The sequence below is a fragment of the Lathyrus oleraceus genome, chromosome 4 (assembly GCF_024323335.1).
Source record: "Lathyrus oleraceus cultivar Zhongwan6 chromosome 4, CAAS_Psat_ZW6_1.0, whole genome shotgun sequence".
Lineage (NCBI taxonomy): Eukaryota > Viridiplantae > Streptophyta > Magnoliopsida > Fabales > Fabaceae > Lathyrus > Lathyrus oleraceus.
This window is the reverse complement of record NC_066582.1, coordinates 410477022-410499708: the sequence shown is the minus strand read 5'-3', so window position 1 is coordinate 410499708 and position 22687 is coordinate 410477022. Positions and strand designations below refer to the sequence as shown.

At 41.0% G+C, this 22687-nt stretch overlaps 1 protein-coding gene and 1 pseudogene across 1 annotated transcript; one reads left to right on the top strand and one right to left on the bottom strand.

The window, feature by feature from the left end:
- Positions 1-3491: 3491 nt before the first annotated feature.
- On the bottom strand, positions 3492-4421 carry LOC127137750 (uncharacterized). The gene has a single exon (XM_051064177.1). The coding sequence runs from the start codon at positions 4419-4421 to the stop codon at positions 3492-3494; it is 930 nt and encodes a 309-aa protein (XP_050920134.1).
- Positions 4422-21360: 16939 nt separating this feature from the next.
- LOC127075749 (target of rapamycin complex subunit LST8-1-like) lies at positions 21361-21957 on the top strand (annotated as a pseudogene).
- The last annotated feature ends 730 nt before the right edge of the window (positions 21958-22687 follow it).

The window sequence follows — 22687 nt, the reverse complement described above, 5'->3', positions numbered from 1 at the left end:
GTTGTTATTGCAGTCAAAACACAATCTAGCGGTAAAAGGAAGTTGGAAACCAGTTGGATAAGTGATAACAACATCTATACCATGACCTCGGGCATTGGAAGCACCGTCGAATACGAGCGTCCATTGTGATCTTGGTTCGGGGCCTTCCTCAGGGCTTACCTTGAAGCCTGGCATAGTGAAGTCTCTGATAAACATGATATCTTCATCTGGGAAGTCAAACCTCAACGGTTGGTAACCCTCGATAGGCAGGTGAGCAAGATAGTCAGACAGAACACTCTGTTTTATTGCTTTCTGGGTCACATACTATATATCGTACTCGGTTAACAACATTTGCCACCGGGCGATTCTACCAGTAACAACAAGCTTTTCGAATACATACTTTATCAGATCCATCTTGGATATCAATAAAGTAGTGTGGCAAATTATATATTGTCTCAGGCGTTGAGCAACCCAAGTCAAAGCACAATAAGTCTTCTCTAAAAGTGAGTATCGGGTCCCATATTCAGTGAATTTCTTGCTGAGGTAGTAGATAACATGTTCTTTCTTGCATGTGTCGTTGTGTTGACCCAAAATTCAACCCATGGATTCATCAAGTACTGTGAGGTACATAATGAATGGCTTACGATGAACTGGTGGTATCAAGATTGGTGGATCTTGCGAGTACTTTTTTATTTTATCGAATGTCGCTTGGAAATCGTTGTTCCACACAATCGATTGGTTCTTTCTCAATAATTTGAATATCGGTTCGCAGGTAGTCGTCAAGTGAGATATGAATCTAGAGATGTAATTAAGTCGCCCAAGGAAGCCTCAGACTTCTTTCTCTGTTCGGGGAGCTGGCATTTCTTGTATGGCTCGAACTTTGTCGGGATCAACCTCAATACCCTTCTAACTGACTATGAAACCCAAGAGTTTACCGGATCGGACCCCAAAAGTACATTTAGCTGGATTCAGGTGCAGTTTAAACTTTCGGATTCTGACAAACAACTTTCTCAGGTTTACCAGATGGTATTACTCAATTCTGGATTTGGCAATCATGTCGTCCACATAAGCCTCAATCTCTTCATGAATCATGTCGTGAAAGAGTGTTACCATGGTGTGCTGATATGTAGCCCCTGCATTCTTCAAGCCGAATGGCATGCCTTTGTAGCAGTAAGTTCCCCAAGGTGTGATAAAAGTTATCTTCTCCATATCGTTTGGTGACATCTTTATCTGATTGTACCCGGAGAACCCATCCATGAAAGAAAAGACGGAGAATTGAGTTGTGTTGCCGACCAAAATATCAAGATTCAGAGCAGCTCCATGAGACCCCCATCATCATATCTTGAGAAATTAGGGTTTTGAGGACCCCTGAGGATTGGCTAGAAAATCCCTATGCTTGATGAGATAGTCAAACCATGCTTTTGAAGCTTGATATCCACACAAACCCTAGCTTCACAAGCCCAAGGTTTTGAATCCATCGTGATCCATTAGTGAAGGAATGATGCATATGAGTGAATTATGAATGTATGCAAATGATCCCAAGTCATATGGTTGGATGGAAGACTAGGAAAAAAGGGAGGGAAAATTTTGGGGTACAACAGCTGCCCCTGTTTAATCTTCTTGAACATGAATACAGGAATTGCGCGAGCTATTCAAGTATTCGAGGTGGAAAATACCGACGTATCCAAAATTTGCTTGAACAGGTGGCTGAAGCCATCCCAGGCTTTTGATGTTTACGCGGGGTATCATGGTGAGGAATAGGATATATGCAATGCATGATGTATGCTCTTATTTTATGATGCATGCTTGTTTGCTTATTTGTCCTTTGTAGGGGTCTGTCTGTATTGTGATGGGAACTCTGACTCGTTATCAAGAATTAGAATATGATTGCTGACAAGTTTTAATTGGTGCCAATACTGCCATTACGGAATTCCCTACCTGTTAAGGAACACTGAAAGGTCGGAACCCTCACGGTGTCCCAGCTGATTGAATGTTAAAGGTATCCAAGTAACACTACTATTGAGTCACCGATCACCTATCAGGTTTATCGGGTTTCAACAGTAATGCAAAGTGTTTCTCTTTAGTGTAGCTTTTTATTATTCCCCGAAATTTTAAAGCATTATGTGAGTAAGACAAGCCAATTATTTTGCATACAAAACATAGAAGAACATGTTTGATGGAATAACTGAATTTTATTGATATAGAATCTGTACATATGGTGAGTACAAGGATGCAGACGCCCTTAATGAGGACGTTGCAAAAATTGAAAAAAATAATTGTAATGGCAATGGGAAATATTTTTGTATGATTTTCTCCATTGATTACAACATCGGCCTCGTTCTACCACATAACCTGTATATCCAAAACCATGCTTCGACTGACGCTGATTGGATTGGTCCTTGACCCTCTAATATCTAGCTTCTAGCGTATGGGCTCGAGGATCATAGACAATGCCTTTATCCCTAACTTTTTCCTGGACCTTTCAATTCTTTTCATCCACCAGGATGCTCCTTTTTGCCTAAGCCGCCCTTTCGGGTTTTCGGCTTAGTGAGCTTCATATGGGTTCCCTAACTTTTGCATGGACAAATCATATTTTGGTCCATCGGGATAGCCATTTTTGCCTAGATTAACCTTACAGAGGTTAACAGAACGGGCTTTCATCCTTTCTTTTTAGGCATAATATTTTTTGACTATGTCTGCATTCACTGGCGAAGGAAAATCTTCCCCATCCATTGTTGTGAGGATTAGAGACCCATCGGAGAAGGCCTTTTTGACGACGAAAGGTCCCTTATAGTTGGGAGTCCGTTTGCCTCGCGGATCTGAGTGAATGACAGAATACCTCTTGAGCACGAGTTCTTCAACGTGGTAAGCACGAGGAAGAACCTTATTGTCAAAAGCTTGTTTGGGACGTCTTTGGTATAGCTGACCATGACAAACGGCCGTAAAACGCTTCTCCTCAATCAGATTCAGCTGGTCATACCGAGATTGAACCCATTCAGCTTCATCAAGATCAGCTTCCATGATGACCCTGAGTGAGGGAATCTCGACTTTAATGGGTAGGACATCCTCCATTCCATAAACTAGAGAGTATGGAGTTTCCCTAGTGGATGTGCGAACTGAGGTTCTGTAGCCGTGTAGAGTAGCATCTCATGGCAGCCCTTGTATGTCTTGACCATCTTCTAGACGATTCTCTTGATATTTTTGTTAGCCGCTTCTACGACGTAGTTTATCTTGGGCCGGTATGGTGAAGAGTTGTGGTGTTCGATCTTAAATTCTTCGCATAACTCCCTCATCATAGTGTTGTTGAGGTTACTGGCGTTGTTAGTGATGATCTTGCTAGGTATTCCATAGCGGCAAATTATCTCTTTCTTGATAAACCGGGTAACCACTTGTCGAGTGACGTTGGCATACGAAGCAGCTTTGACCCATTTCATGAAGTAATCAATAGCGACTAGGATGAATCGATGTCCATTGGAAGATTTAGGCTCTATCATCCCAATCATATCGATGCCCTACATAGAAAAGGGCCATGGGGAAGTTAGAACATTCAACGGAGTCGGTGGCACGAAGATCTTATCACCATATATCTGGCATTTATGGCATTTTTTCATAAAATTGTAGCAATCAACCTCCATTTTTGTCCAATAATAACCAGCCCGGAGGATCTTCTTGGCCATAGCAGGACCCTTCGCATGTACACCCTCGCAGCCCTCGTGTATGGACTTTATGATTGTACTAGGTTCGTGTCTATCCATGCATATGAGCAGTACAAAATCATAATTCCTCTTGTATAGCACATCACCATTTAGGAAGAACTTGGAACAGAGTCTTCTTAGAGCTTTCTTATCGGTAATGGATATACCCTCGGGATATTGCTGTTTCTCTAGAAATGTTTTAATGTCATAGAACCAAGGCTTATCATTAGGATCGGCCTCAATTGCTAGACAATATGCTGTTTCATCTAAGTGGTCAATCTGGATGGATGGTGCTTCATTCTTCCCTTTGACTTTGAATATAGATGCCAGCGTGGCTAGAGCATCGGCTAACTGATTTTCTTCCCTAGAAATATGGTGAAAGGAGATTTCATCAAAATAGGGTATCGATTTTCTGATATGCTCTTTATAAGGTATTAAGTTGATATCCCGAGTCTCCCAATTTCCTTTCACCTGACTGATTACGAGAGCTGAATCACCGAATACCTCAAGAATTTTAATTCCCAAGTCGATTGCCGCCTCTAAATCGTAGATACATGCTTCATATTCTGCCATGTTGTTAGTGCAGTCAAAACACAATCTAGCGGTAAAAGGAAGTTGGAAACCAGTTGGAGAAGTGATAACAACATCTATACCATGACCTCGGGCATTGGAAGCACCGTCGAACACGAGCGTCCATCGTGATCCTGGTTCGGGGCCTTCCTCAGGGCTTACCTTGAAGCCTGGCATAGTGAAGTCTCTGATAAACATGATGTCTTCATCTGGGAAATCAAACCTCAACTGTTGGTAACCCTCGACAGGCAGGTGAGCGAGATAGTCAGATAGAACACTCCGTTTTATTGCTTTTTGGGTCACATTCTATATATCGTACTCGGTTAACAACATTTGCCACCGGGCGATTCTACTAGTAACAGTAGGCTTTTCGAATATATACTTTATCGGATCCATCTTGGATATCAATAAAGTAGTGTGGCAAATTATATATTGTCTCAGGCGTCGAGCAACCCAAGTCAAAGCACAACAAGTCTTCTCTAAAAGTGAGTATCGGGTCTCACATTCAGTGAATTTCTTGCCGAGGTAGTAGATAGCATGTTCTTTCTTGCCTGTGTCGTTGTGTTGACCCAACATGCAACCCATGGATTCGTCAAGTACTGTGAGGTACATAATGAATGGCCTACCATGAACTGGTGGTATCAAGATTGGTGGTTCTTGCAAGTACTTTTTTATTTTATCGAATTTCGCTTGGTAATCGTTGTTCCACACAATCGATTGGTTCTTTCTCAATAATTTGAATATCGGTTCACAGGTAGTCGTCAAGTGAGATATGAATCTAGAGATGTAATTAAGTCGCCCAAGGAAGCCTCAGACTTCTTTCTCTGTTCGGGGAGCTGGCATTTCTTGTATGGCTCGAACTTTGTCGGGATCAACCTCAATACCCTTCTAACTGACTATGAAACCCAAGAGTTTACCAGATCGGACCCCAAAAGTACATTTAGCTGGATTCAGGCGCATTTTAAACTTTCGGATTCTGACAAACAACTTTCTCAGGTTTACCAGATGATATTCCTCAGTTCTGGATTTGGCAATCATGTCGTCCACATAAACCTCAATCTCTTTATGAATCATGTCGTGAAAGAGTGTTACCATTGCGTGCTGATATGTTGCCCCTGCATTCTTCAAGCCGAATGGCATGCCTTTGTAGCAGTAAGTTCCCCAAGGTGTGATAAAAGTTATCTTCTCCATATCGTCTGGTGACATCTTTATCTGATTGTACCCGGAGAACCCATCCATGAAAGAAAAGACGGAGAATTGAGCTGTGTTGTCGACCAAAATATCAATATGAGGCAAAGGGAAGTCATCCTTTGGGCTCGCTCTATTGAGGTCTCGATAATCTACACACATTCTGACTTTCCCATCCTTCTTCAGAACTGGAACGATATTAGCAATCCACTGCGGATATTCATAAATGGCTAAGAAGCTAGCGTCTAGCTACTTCTTAACCTCTTCCTTGATCTTGAGTGCCATATCGGGTCTAGTCCTTCTGAGCTTCTGCTTGACTGGAGGACATTCAGGCTTGAGTGGTAGGTAATGTTCAACAATGTTGGTGTCTAACCCTAGCATATCTTGATACGACCAAGCGAAGACGTCAACATATTCACGCAACAATTCTACCAACTCGGAGTGTACATGCTCGGCAAGAGAAGCCCCAACTTTTACGTCTTTTTTGTCAGTTTTAGAACCCAAGTTAATGACATCCACGGGTTCTTTGTATGGATTAATCTCTTTCTCTTCATGCTCAAGGAGTGGTGCTAGTTCATCCAGTAATTCACAATCTTCCTAACTATCGTCTTCAGCTTGGTTGATTGGAAGTCGAGATACATAGTTGATTTTAGTTATGCTGTAATCAATGGTTTTATTTGCTCTGCATATGATGAGCTTATTTTAGTATGCTTTTTTTTAGCAAAGTGGAGAAAAAAAGAAATCTTTTGCCATTTCGTTGTTTTTAGTGAAAAAGAAAAATAACTGAAAGAAAGAGAACAAATGTTTTGCATGCAAAAAAGTACTTTTTATTTATTCACATAATACTTTTAAGCATGGGGGGCCTTACAAGCTATCCTCTCGTCTCGGGCGAGGACGAGGGGTGGAGAAAATAAAATGCATTACGTTTTTTCTGAGTACACCATAGGAATCACGATGTCTATCCAGCTGGGAAGCTTGAATCCTGGAGGACATCTGCGAACAAGGCTGGGTGCCCCTGGCTTGTTGCCACTGGACTCTCCAATAACTGCCACGGTATGCTCACTTTGATAGCCGGCGCTGCTGAACTTGACCGGGTTGAATTGTTTTTTCTTTGGACTCGCCTTCCGTGTTGCCGGGTGATAACCGATACCAAACCTGTCACGCTTTTCTGCCACATTGACGACCTTGCCCCTGCCGGGAAGCGGGCCTTTATCCAATGTCTGCTTACCACTCTTTGCTAAGGATAGGATGGTAGGGGATGATTGATTGTTGTTAGCTGTAGTGGAACTGACATCTTCAAATTCTAGACAGTGGAGCGGAACCTCGACAATCCCCTCATCTGTTTCAACATATCTGAAGGAGGAGAGTTCAATGACCAACAAATCTTCTTCCCCACACACAATTACCAGTTTGTCATCTATCAAGTATTTTAGTTTCTGGTGCAATGTAGAAGTGACTGCCCCAGCGACATGAATCCATGGTCTACCCAACAGACAATTGTAGGCTGGGTTGATATCCATGACTTGGAATGTGATGTCGAACTGGTGGGGTCCAACACAAATAGGCAAATCGACCTCCCCAATTACCTGCCTTCGGGAACCGTCGAAAGCTCTAACGATCAATGCAATGGTCCTCATTTCGGGCCCCTTAAATTGTAACTGGCTTAATGTAGACTTTGGAAGTACGTTAAGCGAAGATCCAGTATCAACGAGGACTCGGGATAAGAGAGAGTCAGTACATGTGACTGAAATATGTAGTGCCTTGTTGTGGGCCTTTCCCTCAGGAGGTAGCTCTGCTTCATTAAATACCAGATACCTACTGTCGGTGATATTGGCAACCATGTCGTAAAATTGATCGACTGTGATATCTTGCATCACGTGAGTGGTATTTAGAACTTTCAGCAGTGCTTTGCAATGAGCCTCAGAACTCAACAGCAAAGACAAAATTGATATTTTGGAGGCCGTTTGATTCAACTGGTCAATAATCTTGAAGTCACTCTTCTTGATCAACTTGAGGAATTATTGACTTTCCTCAAAGGTGATACTCTTCTTGTGATCTTCAAACTGTTCTTTCTCAACCATCGGCTATTTACCCTTGGATGCTTCAGCCTCGACAGCTTTATTATTGTCAATAACCTTCGTCAACACTGGCGCAGTCGTCATGCTCGGAGTGGCAAGTACAGTTGCCCCAACCTGCAGAGTTGGAGTAGGAGTGACCTTCTCCTTAGGTGGGATAACTGTGGGTGTTGGAGACACCCTAGGAGTTTACTTAGGAGCGAATACACGGCCGCTTCGATTCATGCCTCCTGTTCCAGTAATGTTGATGATTTCTGTGTCAGGAATGCAAATTTCTTTTCCTCCTAAATACGTTGTGGTCTCATAATTCCAAGGCACTGCCTTAGTATTCTGATACGGAAATGGAGTTGGAACACGGAAATGAATCGGCTGAATCCTCCTGGGGGGAGCTTCAACCTTCTTTTTCCTGTATACTATTGTTATTGGTTTAATCATTTCCACCTCTTCTGCTGCTTGAGATTTGGAGAATTGTATTAACCCTTGATCCATCAGTTCTTGCACACATCCTTTCCACTGCTCGCAATTATCTGGATCGAATTTGCATACTGTGCAATCATCATGTACCCATTCTAGAAACCCAAATTGTTCAAGCTTTTGTAATACAACGGACATCGGAGTCTTCACCTCATCAACCTTCAGTATGACTTTGGTACTTTCCTCTTCAATCACGGGGTTGACCGACGTGCCACTATGATTCGGCAAGGGATTTATCTTTACATTCGGTTTTTCTTCGGAGAAGGTCAGAATGTCTTGATTGATTAAGTATTGAATTTTGTATTTAAGTGGCCAACACTTTTCTGTAGAATGCCCTATGAATCCAGTATGATACGCACACGAATCATTAGGATCGTGCTTGGCGTGGAATGGGGGAGTGGCCGCGAGCAATTCTTTTGGTACGATCGCCCCTACATGAATTAGATAGGGTACTAACTTGGAGTATGGCACCGGGATCTTGTCAACTAGGGGTCGGTTCCCAAAATTGTTTCTATTGCTCTGTCCTCGATTTTGTCCTCTGTTATCACGGTTATATTGTTGATTTGGATTTTTCTGAACGGGTGTCGATTGTTGATTGCCTATCTGCGGTTGATATTGGAAAGGCCGTTGCTGGTATTGAGCCGCGACGACGTATGGATACGGGTAGCATGGCATAGGGGCCGTCGGGAATTGATATTTGGGGCGAGCCCTCGCTGTTACAGTGTTTGCTTCCCCTTCTTTCTTTTTAGCGAAGCCCCCTGCGGTCTTTTATCGGTTGTCTGCTGGGCGGTCGTGTCTGTGATTTTCCCTAATTTCAGTCCACTCTCAACATGTTCCCCAATGGTTACCATGTCAGCAAAATTTGTCGATGAACCGCCAATCATCTTTTCAAAATACAGCCCTTGCAGCATACCCATGAAGATGTCCACTAATTCGTTGTCTGATAATGCTGGTCGAACCCTAGACGCCATTTTGCGCCAACGTTGAGCATATTCCTTGAAGGTTTCATTAGATCTTTGCGACTGATTCTGTAGTTGAAGCCTTGTCGGAGCCATGTCAAGGTTGTACTTATATTGTTTCAAGAATGCCTCAGAGAGGTCCCTCCAAGACCGGATCTTTGAACGCTCCAAACTCATGTACCAATCCCAGGCTATCTTGGAAGCAATGGATCAAGAGGTTGTCATTATCAATGTGTGAGACCATTTTCCTGTAGTACATGGTGAGGTGACTGCGGGGACACCTGAGGCCCTTGTACTTGGGAAGGTCCGGCACCTTGAATTTCTGAGCTGGTACCACATTCGGAACCAAGTAGAGGTCTCGAGCATCTACGCCAAAGGAAGAGAAACCCTTAACGACCCTTATTTTGTCGTCCAAGAGCTGGTAATCCGCAAGTCTGGCCGGATCAGTAGTGGAAGGAGCGACCTGACTGGTCGGTCGAGAAACTTCTAGAGCGATCGGTGCAGGCATGTTCAGGCTGAACCACATCTGAGGCGGGTAGGGGAAACCAGGTGGAATACTTCGAGCAACATGAGCAGGTTGAGGATATTGCATTCCAGCCTGAGCATTAGGGGCCTCAGGTGCCCCTGTCTGCACGTACTGGGATGCAGGGTATGTAAGCATGGGCATGGAGGTTGCCCTAGGGTAACCAAAGGGAAAAGCTTGGACCTGACCGGTGCTCGCAGCTTAAGCAGTCTGATTGGGAAGCTGGAAGTGGAGGCGTGGGCCTCGGTAGTCCTTTTCATCATGGGGGAGGTCATTAGGAGCCTGACCTTGGTGGTTATCCAGATCAGCAACATCGACCGGAGTAGTTTGGAGAGTGGGGAGAGCCCACGGGAGCCCTGCATTTCCAGCAGTGGCAGCGGAGGAGAGAGTTGGGTGAGGGAAGAAAGCTCCCCCACTGGCGAGACTTGTAGCTAGATGTGAGGGCATTCCCCATGGGTAGGCAGCGGAAATCCTGGCAGCATCCATGAGGACCGTCTGACGGCTCCCAGGGTTGGGCACAATAGTTTCCGTCAGAGTGTCGACGGTAGCGCCAGCAACAGCATCAGGAATGGTCACCCTAGCATCATGGGTGACGTTGGCAGCAGCAGAGGCAGGGCTCCTCTGAGATTGGAGAATCTCAAGAATAGTCTCCATGTTCCCTCTGAACAGGTTCATCTCACCTTGCACCTGGGCGAGGGATTCACGAACGGCAACATTGTCAACTTCGTATTCGGCCATGATTCTTGACTTGTTGGAACATATGTGGTACTGATGACAAGTCGTCATTATTGCTGCGGAAAAACGGCGAATGTAATCATTTTGTTTTCTGACGACTTTATGCTATGAATGTAATAAATGCATGTTAACGAGTGAAAAAAAATATTATTTCTAGGGTGCCAGTGTGCATACGTACTCATGCAACGAGCAGGAATAAGACATTAGCAGCATTTCAACAAAATCTCTTTTATTTATTTGAAAGATAAACAATACAAATTATTACAACTTGTGGTCATTTTGATGAACTAGCATGGAGATCAGACTTGATCCTTTCCATGACAACCCTACATACAGATACAAAATGGAAAACGACCTTCGGGGTGTTGTGAGGAAACATGTCAGCATAGGCTTTCTTCAACAACCCAGGAAGGTCCTCGAGTGTCTGATTAGCAAATTCGACTAAGCGGGCATGTCTGTTGGTCCAATACTGAGCATCCTTGATGAGGTTGTGTAGCAAGGAAAGACTCGGTCCGCTCAGGATATCCTGCACAAATTCTTCTTTCTGGTCCAGGAGAACTTGTTGGTGTAAGCCCTAGAGGCCAATACTTTTGGTACTTGTATTGAATTATTTATTAATAATAAAAGACTTTTTCTTTATTATGTTTGTTTAATAAAGTCCCTAGAATAGCTAGTCTGTTTAATGTATCAAGTATGACTTAATCATGAGATCACATTAAACATAAGGACACTATTCTTAAAGTATCCGTAGTCGAGCTTTATTGTGAAGTGGGATAACATTAAAGCATTAAGACTATTATATGTATAGATTGATGATCACATCTCATGGATCATGGATAAGGAGTTATCAAGTCTTAAACATAGGTATGAATATTAAGAGTAATATTTATACCGGATTGACCCGCTATGAGAATACTATATAGAATGTTATGCAAAGTGTCATAAGTTATTCTCATGGTGATAATGGTGTATACCACTCTTCGACCTGAAACCACTATGGACCCTAGATGTAGAGTCGAGTGCTTTATTGTTGATCAAACATTGTCCGTAACTGGATAACCATAAAGACAGTTGATGGGTACTCCACGAAGCATGCTGAGGGACATGAGTGACCTAGATGGAATTTGCCTATCCTGTGTAACAGGATAAATGTCTATGGGCCCAATATTGAACTGGACAAGGATGACATGGTCTATGCCTTGTGTTCAATATAGACATAAGGGCAAAAGGGTAATTATGCACATAAGTATTATCACAGAAGGATTTGTTAGATCACATGACATTTTCGTGTCTTGGGTAGCAGTGATGTGTTGCTCGATATCGCTCACTGTTTATTATGTTAAGTACATGATTTAATATAATTGCCAACACCGCGAAAACCTACAGGGTCACACACAAAGGACGAATTGATGAGAGATAGAGTAACTAAGGAACACCGTAAGGTACGGTGCACTTAAGTGAATTATAGAACATCGTAGGGTACGGTGTACTTAAGTAGAACACGAAATATGGTAAGGTACCACACGCTTAAGTGATTTTGGGCATATTATAAGATATGGGCCAAAATACACTTAAGTGGGCTTTTTAGCTTGAAGCCCATACAAATGGTTCTATAAATAGAACCCTTATATAGAAGCATTAATTGTGGTTGCATTATTTTTGTTTTCTCTCTCTCTCTCTCTCTCTCACACGCACACACACACACACACACACACACACACACACACTCAAAGCCTTCATTCGTACCAGCTAGCACTGAGATTGAAGGAATCCGTTCGTGTGGACTGAGTAGAGACGTTGTCATCGTTCAACGTTCGTGATCGCTCCATATATCTGCATCAAAGGTTTTGATCGTCACAAGAGATCTGCACCAAAGGTTTCAATCGTCACAAGAGGTAAATATTCTATTACTGATCATGACCATTCGTAAGGATCTCTAAAGGAGAAAATTTTAATTTTCGCTGCATTCTGGACCGCAATTTTCCTTCAGAACTTACAAGTGACGGCTCTGAATCTCCCATTGGGTAGCTTCCTCTTGCAGCTGGTTCCTTTCTTCCAAGTTCCGACGGGCTTGGCGATTCAAAGATAGTATCTGTTCAAACCTTTTGTCGATGTCACTCTGGAGTTGTGCGAGGGTTACTTCCAGCTTCTTGGCGCGGGTTTGCTTGTCCTTCAACTGCTTCTAAGATTTCTCCAATAGGTCTTGTAGAGTTTTGATTTGGCCCTGGTAGTCAATTTCCCGCTTGCAGGCTCGATATTAGGCTTCGGCTAACTCCTTCTTCTTGTTTGCAATGGTCTCAAAAGACCCTTTCAGAACGTCTCCCACTTTTCTCCTTTTGTTTTGCTCAATCTGGATATCAGTATTTGCTTTGTTGAACCTTTCCCTCTTCTGACTGAGACTGGCTTTCAGGGTGTTCTTTTCTGAGGTGACTTTTATCAGGCTAGAACAGAGACCGACATTCTCTTTTTCGAACTTATTGATAATTTCTTTAAGGCGGTCCACTTCAGAAATGATGGCGGCAGGTGGATTGGGGGTCTTGATACACATGGAAGGTTCCCATGGGTATGGCAGTTTGATCATTTTGGCCTTTGACTTCACCCAATCAGCATAGGAAGTAGTCACGGTACATAGTTATTTGCCTAGCTCTTTCTTTCCCACTCGCTATATTTTGCCCCATGCTCTACGCACTTTCTTCATCAGCTTTGGACTCTTAACCCCTTCATCTAACAACAGTTCTTCCAATAGACGGTCTTCGGGCTTCTCTTTGAGCGGATATTCCAACTGACGTAATGAGAGAACGGGATTGTAGTTGATCAAACCCCCTTTTATACTAACGAGAGGAACATTTGGGAACTCCCCACATCGGAATATTAGCTCCACTCTCAAGTAATCGAGACTAAACCAGACGACGTCCTCAGCATCTAATAACATCAACCTTTGTGACCATTTCAGATCACCCATATTATCAACAAACACCCTTTCTTTGGGAGGTGGGGGCACAATCCATTTCTGAAGCAAAGGAATACAACAATTGGTGGTTCCCCCTTTCTTCATATTTCTCCAATGGAAGGAGAAAAATACATCAGCTAGTAAGGTGGGAACCGGGTTCTGGGAGATGAATATGGTGATGGCGATCTTGTCAACGAAGCATTCAACATTCGGGAATAGCACCAATCCATAGATAAGTAATGCGAAGCTGGCATAAAATGCGTCCCAACTTCCACTGTTAGCAAACATAGTGGCGTTTTCGAATAGGAATTTGGACGATAGGCCCTGCGTGTTACCCTTGATTCGGAGAGTGGACTCGACTAGATCCTTCTTCATGCACAAGGCTTGAGCTATATCTGCAGAATCTGGGAAGTCCTCCTCAATCATGTAGGGAGCTTGGTTTTTGACTGGTAACTGTAGTAGATGGGTGAACTCCTCTAGTATGGGAGCTAGAAGAAAGTCCTGGAACGTGAAGCAGCGTAGAGTGGGGTCATAAAGCTGTGCGAACGTGAACATTAACCCTGAATCCTCCTTGGTAGACAAGACCCCCAATAGATTGCCATATGCTTGTTTGAAGGCTACTCAGTAATCTTCAGTAAGGAACTCGCTGAGCTTTCTTAATTCATCGACCTTGGAGTCTCTCAATTTGTACTGATAGGTTTTTCTCCGGTCCGTCTTATCCATGGCTGCACTGACAATAGCAATTGGCACGGTAGGTCCCTGAAAAATGAAAATGTAACATGTAATGGTTAATGTAATGATGTAATGATGTTATGTGATGCAATGATGGCAGGGTATCATATAGTCAGAATTCTGGCATGCTCTGGATAAACTGCATAATCTGTTTATTGCAGGTTCAAAGGTTCGACGTATACACAAGAACACGAGTATGAAGAGTCTTGGTTTCCTGTAAGAAAGACCCATATCCCCTCACAGATGTGTACTATACTCAAAGGATGGTCCTAAATGGTCCCTAGAGTCAACGACCCAATTTGAGATACCATTGTCTTGGACGAATGACTCGTCGGACAATGATGCTCCCAAAAGGATCTACTCTAGGTGTGATGTCTTGTGTTAACCATAATCACGGAATAACTCCACCGAGGTCAAACACGACTCTAGTCATGTTACTATCCTGTGTGCATACTCAAGCTCGGGTATAGAGCTTCTCTCTCATGTATCACCAACCCAACCCAAACAATAGCACATACAGATACCCAGGATGCCAGAATGCAATAATAGCAAATAATGTAAAGTGAGTAAGGCATAAAAATGAACACCTAGAAACTAGCGAGAAAACAACCTAAACTAGTCTCGACTCCTTTTAGCGACTAGGAAGTACTCCAAGTAGCAAAGTGTCCCCAGCAGAGTCGTCAACTGAAGCTAGCAGAAATATACCTGAACGCATCGCACGCTCGAACATACAACAGAGTCGCCATCAAACTTTATTTATCCCCAAAGGGAAGGGAAAACATCGATAAAACCAGGGGAGAAGAGAGATATGCTGGGTAAGGAAGTCAGTTATGCAAGGGGAAGGTATTAGCACCCCAAACATCCATGGTACTCCATGGGAACCGTTTTGATTGTTCTCGCTCTAATAGGTGTTAGCTAAAGATTACTCACAAAAGAAGGGGAAAGGAAAAGAAATATATAAAGTTCTCGGTGAGAATTAGGGCCATCATGCCTACGTATCCTCATAGTGCAATGAGGAATTCAGAGCTCTATAGTTCGAAGAACTAGTGGTGGGAGATGAAAAGAAGTGTGATCGGAAGTATGGTCTGAACCAAAGGATAGTGTTTTGAGCTCCAACAAGGATGAAAAGATAAACCCAAGAGTAAGGTGGTTATTACCAATACATGGACTAGCAGGCCGCCACTATAAGATAAAGCCGAAAAGATGAAGAAATAGGTGTTTTGGTGCAATCCCAAACATCTCTTGGTTCACAAGGTGACGCAAGAAGGAGTGCAAAGAGGTCGTGTATTTGGCTCAAAGAATAGCTATATCAGATGGAGTGAAAGAAGGTAGAATATGAATGTATCACGAAGTGAACGGGGTGAAGTGACCGAAGTCAAAGAATAGAGTATATGGTGACAAGTGACTCAAGAAGTGATGTTTGAAATCGAAAGATGAAAGTGTATTGGAATCCATAAGAGAAATGAGACTTCTACCATAAAGGGAAACATCGTTAACCGATACGTGGACTAGCAGGCCGCCACTGTAGGGTTTTGGCTAAAAAAGGAAGGAATTAAGTGTTTGGGGTTGTTTGCCCAAACAACTCTAGGTAGAAAGACGGACTACATTATGTGTCCTAAAAGGGTGTATATGGAATTCCAAAGAAAGTGTATTTCGATGTCAAAAAGACAGCATGTCACTGGGTGAACGATTTATGATCGAAGGTAGACAATGAGTAGTGAAGGATATGGATGATGCCCTAAGGCGAAGGAGGAATAATTAGAAGTATGCTCGCCAAGGATTCGCATCCTCGTGCCTACGTATTCTCATCGTGCAATGAGAAAGTCAGAGCAATCGTAGTTCGGAACTACGAGAATAGAAAGGGAGAGATAGAGATGTTTGTCTAAGCAACAGGGACTCACAAGACAAACACCAAGTCAAGGAAGGATTGTAATGCTGGAGTGCAAGGAATAGTGTATCACTTGTTGGGGAATCGACAATTCGAGATCAAATAAGGATAGTATCTTGGACCCAAGAAAAGGATAAACTCTTAATCGAAGAGCAAGGGTAGGCATTTACCAATACGTGGACTAGCAGGCCTCCACTATAAGGTAAAGCCAAAAAGAAAGACTGAATTAAGTGTTTGGGGTTGTATCCCAAACAACTCTCAGTTGAAGAGTGTAGCAGGAAATTCATGATCATCAAGCTATTGACAAGCTAGAGATCAATTAACAAGAGTCACCACCGCGCCTTTATTGTTTCCAAGGGAAAAGGGAAATGTACGAACAAAACCCAAATAGTAAGAAGTTTTCAAATAAAAACTAATAAAAATCAGAGATCACAGGTAAGGGGGTTGGTTACACAGAGGGAAGGTGTTAGCACCCAAAGTGTCCTAAGTACTCCTAGGGAGCCCTTTTTGTGTGCATATGTATTTTGTACAAAGTGATGTTTACAAACAAATAGAATGGGGGGATGAGAAAAGAATTCATTAATTATATTTTTGTGTTTGACAAGACCTTCGGTCTTGTGCCTACATACCAACATAAGAATGAGGGATCAAAACCTCGTAGCTCGTGATACAAATTTCAAAATGGATGCATTGATTTTAACAAAATTTAAGTTTGAAAGGCACAAAGGCCTAAAATGATTTGAATGAGTTAGTTCTTTTTTGGCTTTTTTGAAAGTTTAAGTCAAGTATAGTTAAGTTTATTCATAAGTTTGATTTAAGAAAATATGTTTGAAAATGCAATGGCATAAGGCCAAAGTTTCTATCTTTTTTGCAAAAGTGGTCAAAGTTTAGAACAAAAATAGTTCACACAAAGAAGATTTTGAAAATGGAGGGAGAGATTTTGAAATTAAAGAAATGGGGGGAAGATAAAGAGACTACCCTATGCACAAAATTTAAAAGTTTAGAGTTGAAAAGATCTGACCAAATGGGTAGCAATCCAATAGACAAAAATGTCAATAGAAACCCAAAATTCCCTTGGACTTTTAGAATCAAGCAACACACAAATGCACAATTATATTATCTTGAAGAGCAAAGGCATCAAATAAAGATGGCTTCATCCAAGCTTATCCATTCCATGATCTTCTTCAAAAATAGCCCATGTAACTGATGAATTCCACAAGTCACGGGTTCAAAATAACAGCTTCACAATGATCATGTTGCAGATTAACTAAGAGAGATCTTGAACGATGTCTCAGATGAATTTCAAATTGTAAGCATTTGGTTCTTCACAAATTGGCATTGGCCGAGTCCTTTAGCTTAGGGAGGTTGCCTAGATTCTAAGTCCATTTGTCCAAGATCAAGCCAACAATCCACTCAAGGTTTTTTAGGGTTTTTATGATTATTATGTGCATTAATGGTCCAAGACCACACAAACAAACAAAGTATATACAAACAAAATATATCACACAATATGGTCCAAATGGACAAAGTGAAAATTGCATTAACATAAACAATTAGAATGATATGTACAATGGCAAATGAAATGAAGTGCTAAAAATAAATTGCATCAAAGTAAAGAACATGAAATTAAAAGTCAATAGTTAGTAGGTTAGAGGTTAGTTTGTTTTGCTTTGCTTTCTCAAGACATTCTTTGGAGAACACTCAACCCACTTATCACAAGCATGGATCCTTAAACCAAAACATCTTCCAAAGGAAGGAAAGAAGGCCAAGTTTCCACAGAATACCATGAAAGATGAGAGACTTACAATCTCACTAACTAGAATGCTTATGCCTTTTGTGTCAAAATTTTAGCGCTATGTTAAGCAATCGTAATTGGACTTATGTAGAAGTCACAACTATTTGAGGTCGGGCAATAGAATTTTGGTGTTAATGCATGTTGGAGACATAGTATTATGAACTATGCTCATGAAATATACCACACACAAAAAAGAATATGCAAAAGGTGTGGCCTAATCTCATCCATACTCATGTCAATTTTTCAATCAAATAGCATTAGGACTTTGAGATGTCATAGGTCAAATGGGATGAATGAATTAAGAAGAGGAATAAGATGAAGTGGGAAGGGGATGAGTGAGATCACAAATTGGTCAAAGGAGGTATTTTATTAAATTAATATCATTCATTCATTTTGGGAGATGGAATGTACATTCTATCAATCCCCTAAATCCAATGATATTAACTTGACAAAGTCAAATCAACCTTGACCAAGGCCCAACAACAAACAAGCAAACTCAATTAAGTCAATACAAATGGTCAACAAAATTTAAATGGCATTTATTCAATTGAAAATAATAAAATAGTGCATTTAATTCAAATATGTTTTGTCCAATTCCTAAAATCTCATAAAAACACCAAAGAAATGGCCATGAGATTTATCATAGGTCAAACAAGGTCAAAGGACCTTGGAGATTTTTTTATATAATTTTTGGACATTTAAACATATTTTTAAGCAATTAAAAACAAATGCAAAATCAATTAATTCATGAAAAATATTAATAATGATCCAAAAAATAATTTTAATTCAGAATATGAAAGAGAAAAATATTTGATTTTTTTTTGGTGAAAGTCCCATATTTTTTTTGGATCAATATTGAATTTAATATGAATTATTGAACAAAATGCAATTAAAACAAAATTTCAAAAATTCTAAATTACGTGGACCATCAGATCTCCCTCATTAATTGAGGTGGCAGATCTGATGATCCAAAATGCGCGCTCCATATGTACATGAGTCAACCACGTGGCACAAATGGTAATTCAAAACAACGCTCAGGATTAGAACATGAGAGGAGGATCCTATGGTTCAGAGATTGGCCAAGTCATCGCCGGAGCCAGAGCTCCGGTCATCTTCTCCGGTGGAGCTCACCGGACTGGTCAACATGAACCATCACCAAAAAAAGAAACAAGGACATGATCTTGAAGAAAAAATGGCACTGAGCTCGAATCTGACCTCCATTCATTCCAATTCCAAATATATTGAGAGATATGTGGAATTGAAAATTGAGGTACATGAACTGAGTTACTTCGATTTGACCTCAAAGCAACTCAATCTTCTTGCCTACATTGGTAGGACTTCAGACAACCAAGGAATCAATGGAATTGAGCAAGAATTTTAGAGAATCGAAGAATTTAAAATTTCTGAAAATTACCTTCAATGGAGGTCTGAACTTGATGGATCTTGAGCTTGCTTGCACTTGGACTCACTCTACTTGCTTGTAGGAAGAGAATGGAAAGGTTTAGAAGTAATGGATTCCTGGAGAATTGAATTCCAAAACAATGGAGATTCAAGCTCAAATTCAAATGAATTTATCAGGTTTATCCTATGAGAAATGAGGGTTTTCAATGGGGGATCAAAGCTGGCGCAATGGTGTTCTTAATTCTGAGCAATTGAAGCTCTATTTATAGATGAATCAAGTGATATTTGCACACTCACTTCTACTTTCCAAAATTGGCAAATGATGATGCAATGGTGCATGGGCGCGCATAGGCTCATGATATGATAACTTGAGGTCCAAAATTTCATATCAGATGGTTTGAAGTTAGCTTAGATTGCAAGGCACATGCACATTGATGTTTGAAGATTGATCCATGCCAAATGATATCAGCCTGTTTAAGCCATGCGCAACCTATGCATTTCAAGTCCAAAATGAGTGAGTTTGAGCTCTTTAAAAAGGTGAGATCAAGAGGAACAAGTTTGATGTTGAACACTTTTTAATTTGGAGCTTAGAACTTGGAGAAATTTGAGGTGGAAGTTTGGAAAAATTTGACATATCAAAAAATTTCTAAGTGTCAAGCCATATGTCTCAATATTCCACCTTGCTTAACTTTTTATAGGAGCTTCAAATGAAAAAAGTGTCTTCATCAAAGTTGTATCTCAATCAAATACCTTAAAAATTGTCACCAATTTCATGTTATTTGGATTAGAAATGATAGAGTTATGCATTTTTGAAGTTTGGAAAAATCACTTGATCAATGGTATAGGTCAAAAGTGACCTATAATGTAGCCTCATATCACATGCTCAAAAAAGTTGAATTAACTCCCACTACAAGCATAAAAGTTCAAGTAGACACATTGAATTTGATTGTGAAACTTGGAAATATTTCATCTCATAAAAATAGAGCAAGTTATGGCTTTGGGAAGTTGACTTTCAAATTAGGGTTTTGACAAAACGACCTATAATGTTTCAACATAGAAAATGATTTTCCAAGAAAAACTAGCTCTAGGTCTCAACGTGAAAGTTGTTTATAATGTCATTTAGAGTAAGTTTCATCTTATAATCATTTTCATATGGTGAAAATTGTAGGAGATAGGGTCTAGGGAGACCCAGTTTTTATCAGATGAATTCATCTGGCCAACCACCACCAACCAACTTGCTAACTTCCAATTCTCTTGACTTTCTTGGCTCATGGTAGATCATATATGCATAAGATGATGATATTTGAAGTGTCTCTTAAGAAATTTTATCAATTGGTGAGATAGCTTGTTGGAGAAGTTACTCAAGATACTCAAACTAGGGTTTCCAAGGCAAATTAACCACAAACTCTTGAAGCAAACTTGGCCAATATAACATGTAGAGATCAATGGGACTCATATATGATACTTATAACCATTCTTGAATCAATTCTTGGTTGTGCTCTTTGTTCATGAGGGTCTCAAACCTTAGATATGAACTTGATGAATCAATGAGATCATGCCCTACCTACAAAAGAGTTAGATAGATGCAAAGACATGTTTTTGGTATTTTAGTTAGTAAAATGATAATATACAAGTATGATATAATCACAAAATGCTTGGTGATCTCTCCCACAACAAACCTAATGAAGGAAGGGGTAAGGAGGATGTCAATATATGATCCCAATGCTAATGCTTATGATGAAATTGCATGAGGGATCTTAGGGTCAAAATTGGGGTCTTACAGCTGCCCCTATTTAAGGACATTCTAACTGAGGAGGTGAAGGTTAAAATCTTCGGCTCGACTCAGTAGAATGGGCTTAAATAACAACATATAGAAACAAATTTTTGTCCCTAAGAGACCTCATGATGCATATGATATGAATGCAAAAGTTAACGCTCTGTGGGGAAATATTGCCACAAAGGAAAAATAAATCAGAGAGACCGAAAATCTGCAGGAGCATAATGCATTCCATAAGGAAAACTCGTTGGGGAGACAAAGACTCTGGGGGATAAAAAGGAGGTATGCGTAGGCCAGGCTACGACTTAAAACTACCGGGAGACTCGAGGGATTCCACACAAAAATGGAAAGAACTCAGCCGGGGAAATAACAATATCTGCAGGGGATACGAGTAAGTCAGGATAAAACTGAAGTGCTCGACTCACGCTGGAGAAAAACGATTTCATTAAGGAAATGCGCACTCAACTCAACTAGGGAGAAATAAACTCCAACGCAGGAGGAGCAGAAATTTATTATCTACTACCTGTTGTCATACCCCGATTTTGGTCCTAAATCTTTTCTGTTGATAGATGAATGTATATTGACAGTAGAAGAAAAAGAAGAAGATTTGTATTATAGTATGAGTCAACCATCAGCGATACTCACCGCTGCCAGCTATGACCACACCATTCGATTTTGGGAAGCCAAGAGTGGTCGATGTTATCGCACCATTCTATATCCTGATACACGAGTAAACCGGTTAGAGATAACCCCGGATAAACACTTCTTAGCTGCAGCTGGTAATCCTCACATACGGTTGTTTGATGTTAGCTCAAATAGCCCTCAGTCGGTAATGAGCTATGATTCAGATGCCAATAATGTAATGGCGGTTGGGTTTTCAATGTGATGGGAACTGTATGTATTCTAGTTTAGAGGACGGCCCAATTAAGATCTAGGATTTGAGGGCACCAGGTTGTCAAAGGGAATATGAAAGTCGTGCAGCAGTTAGCAGTGTTGTGTTGCACCCAAATCAGACTGAACTAATGTCTGGTGATCAAGATGGCAATATTCATGTGTGAGGTTTGACAGCAAATTCATGTAGCTGTGAATTGAAATATAGGTGCCAGAGGTGGATACGTTTGTACGCTATCTGACAGTGATGTGGGATGGCAGCTTGGTAGTAGTAGCAAATAATAATAGGACATGTTATGTGTGGCGTCTATTGCAAGGGACTTAGACAGTAGCAAACACGAGCCAGCTAAACAACCAAAACGTAACCGCAAAGTGACATACAAATGTAAACAAGCTGCAATTGAAAAAAACCAGTTGCAACATGCCGAAACGGCATCGCAGCTAACAACAAACATTCTATGTCTACTATCAAAAACACTTATTGCATACAAGAAGTAAAAAAAACAAATGACTATTCAAACTGCGAAATTTAAGAAGTTGGTTTCAAAGAGTTTCCAATCTCAATCACAAATCGATACTTGACGTCTGCTTTCAGGAGCCGCTCAATTGCAGTGTTAACATAATCCATATCAATGACTTCGATTTCAGGTTTTATTTTGTGTTTAGCAGAAAAATCAATCATCTCTTGAGTCTCTTTCAACCCTCCAATCGCACTTCCAGCAACCAACTTTCTGCCTTGAAGTAAAGGAAAGACAGGAAGCTCCAAAGGCTTATCTGGTGCACCAACCATTACTACTCAGAGCTGCGAACGACCTTGTTAGACAGTTGCATCGACCAGTTTACCGAAATCAAAAATTTAAATTTTGGCTTAGCTACTCTGAGATATATGGTGGAGAATTGTATGATCTTCTTGGTGACAGGAAGAAACTCTTAATGAGAGAGGATGGACGGCAGCAAGTTTGTATTGTAGGACTACAAGAATTTGAAGTTTCTGATGTACAGATCTCACTAATCACCCATTCATCTTCACACAGCAAGAGAAGGCGAGACGGATC

Bases quoted from the DNA above. Each gene is read 5' to 3' on its own strand.
- LOC127137750 (XM_051064177.1), bottom strand. From the start codon at position 4,421: ATGCCAGGCTTCAAGGTAAGCCCTGAGGAAGGCCCCGAACCAGGATCA.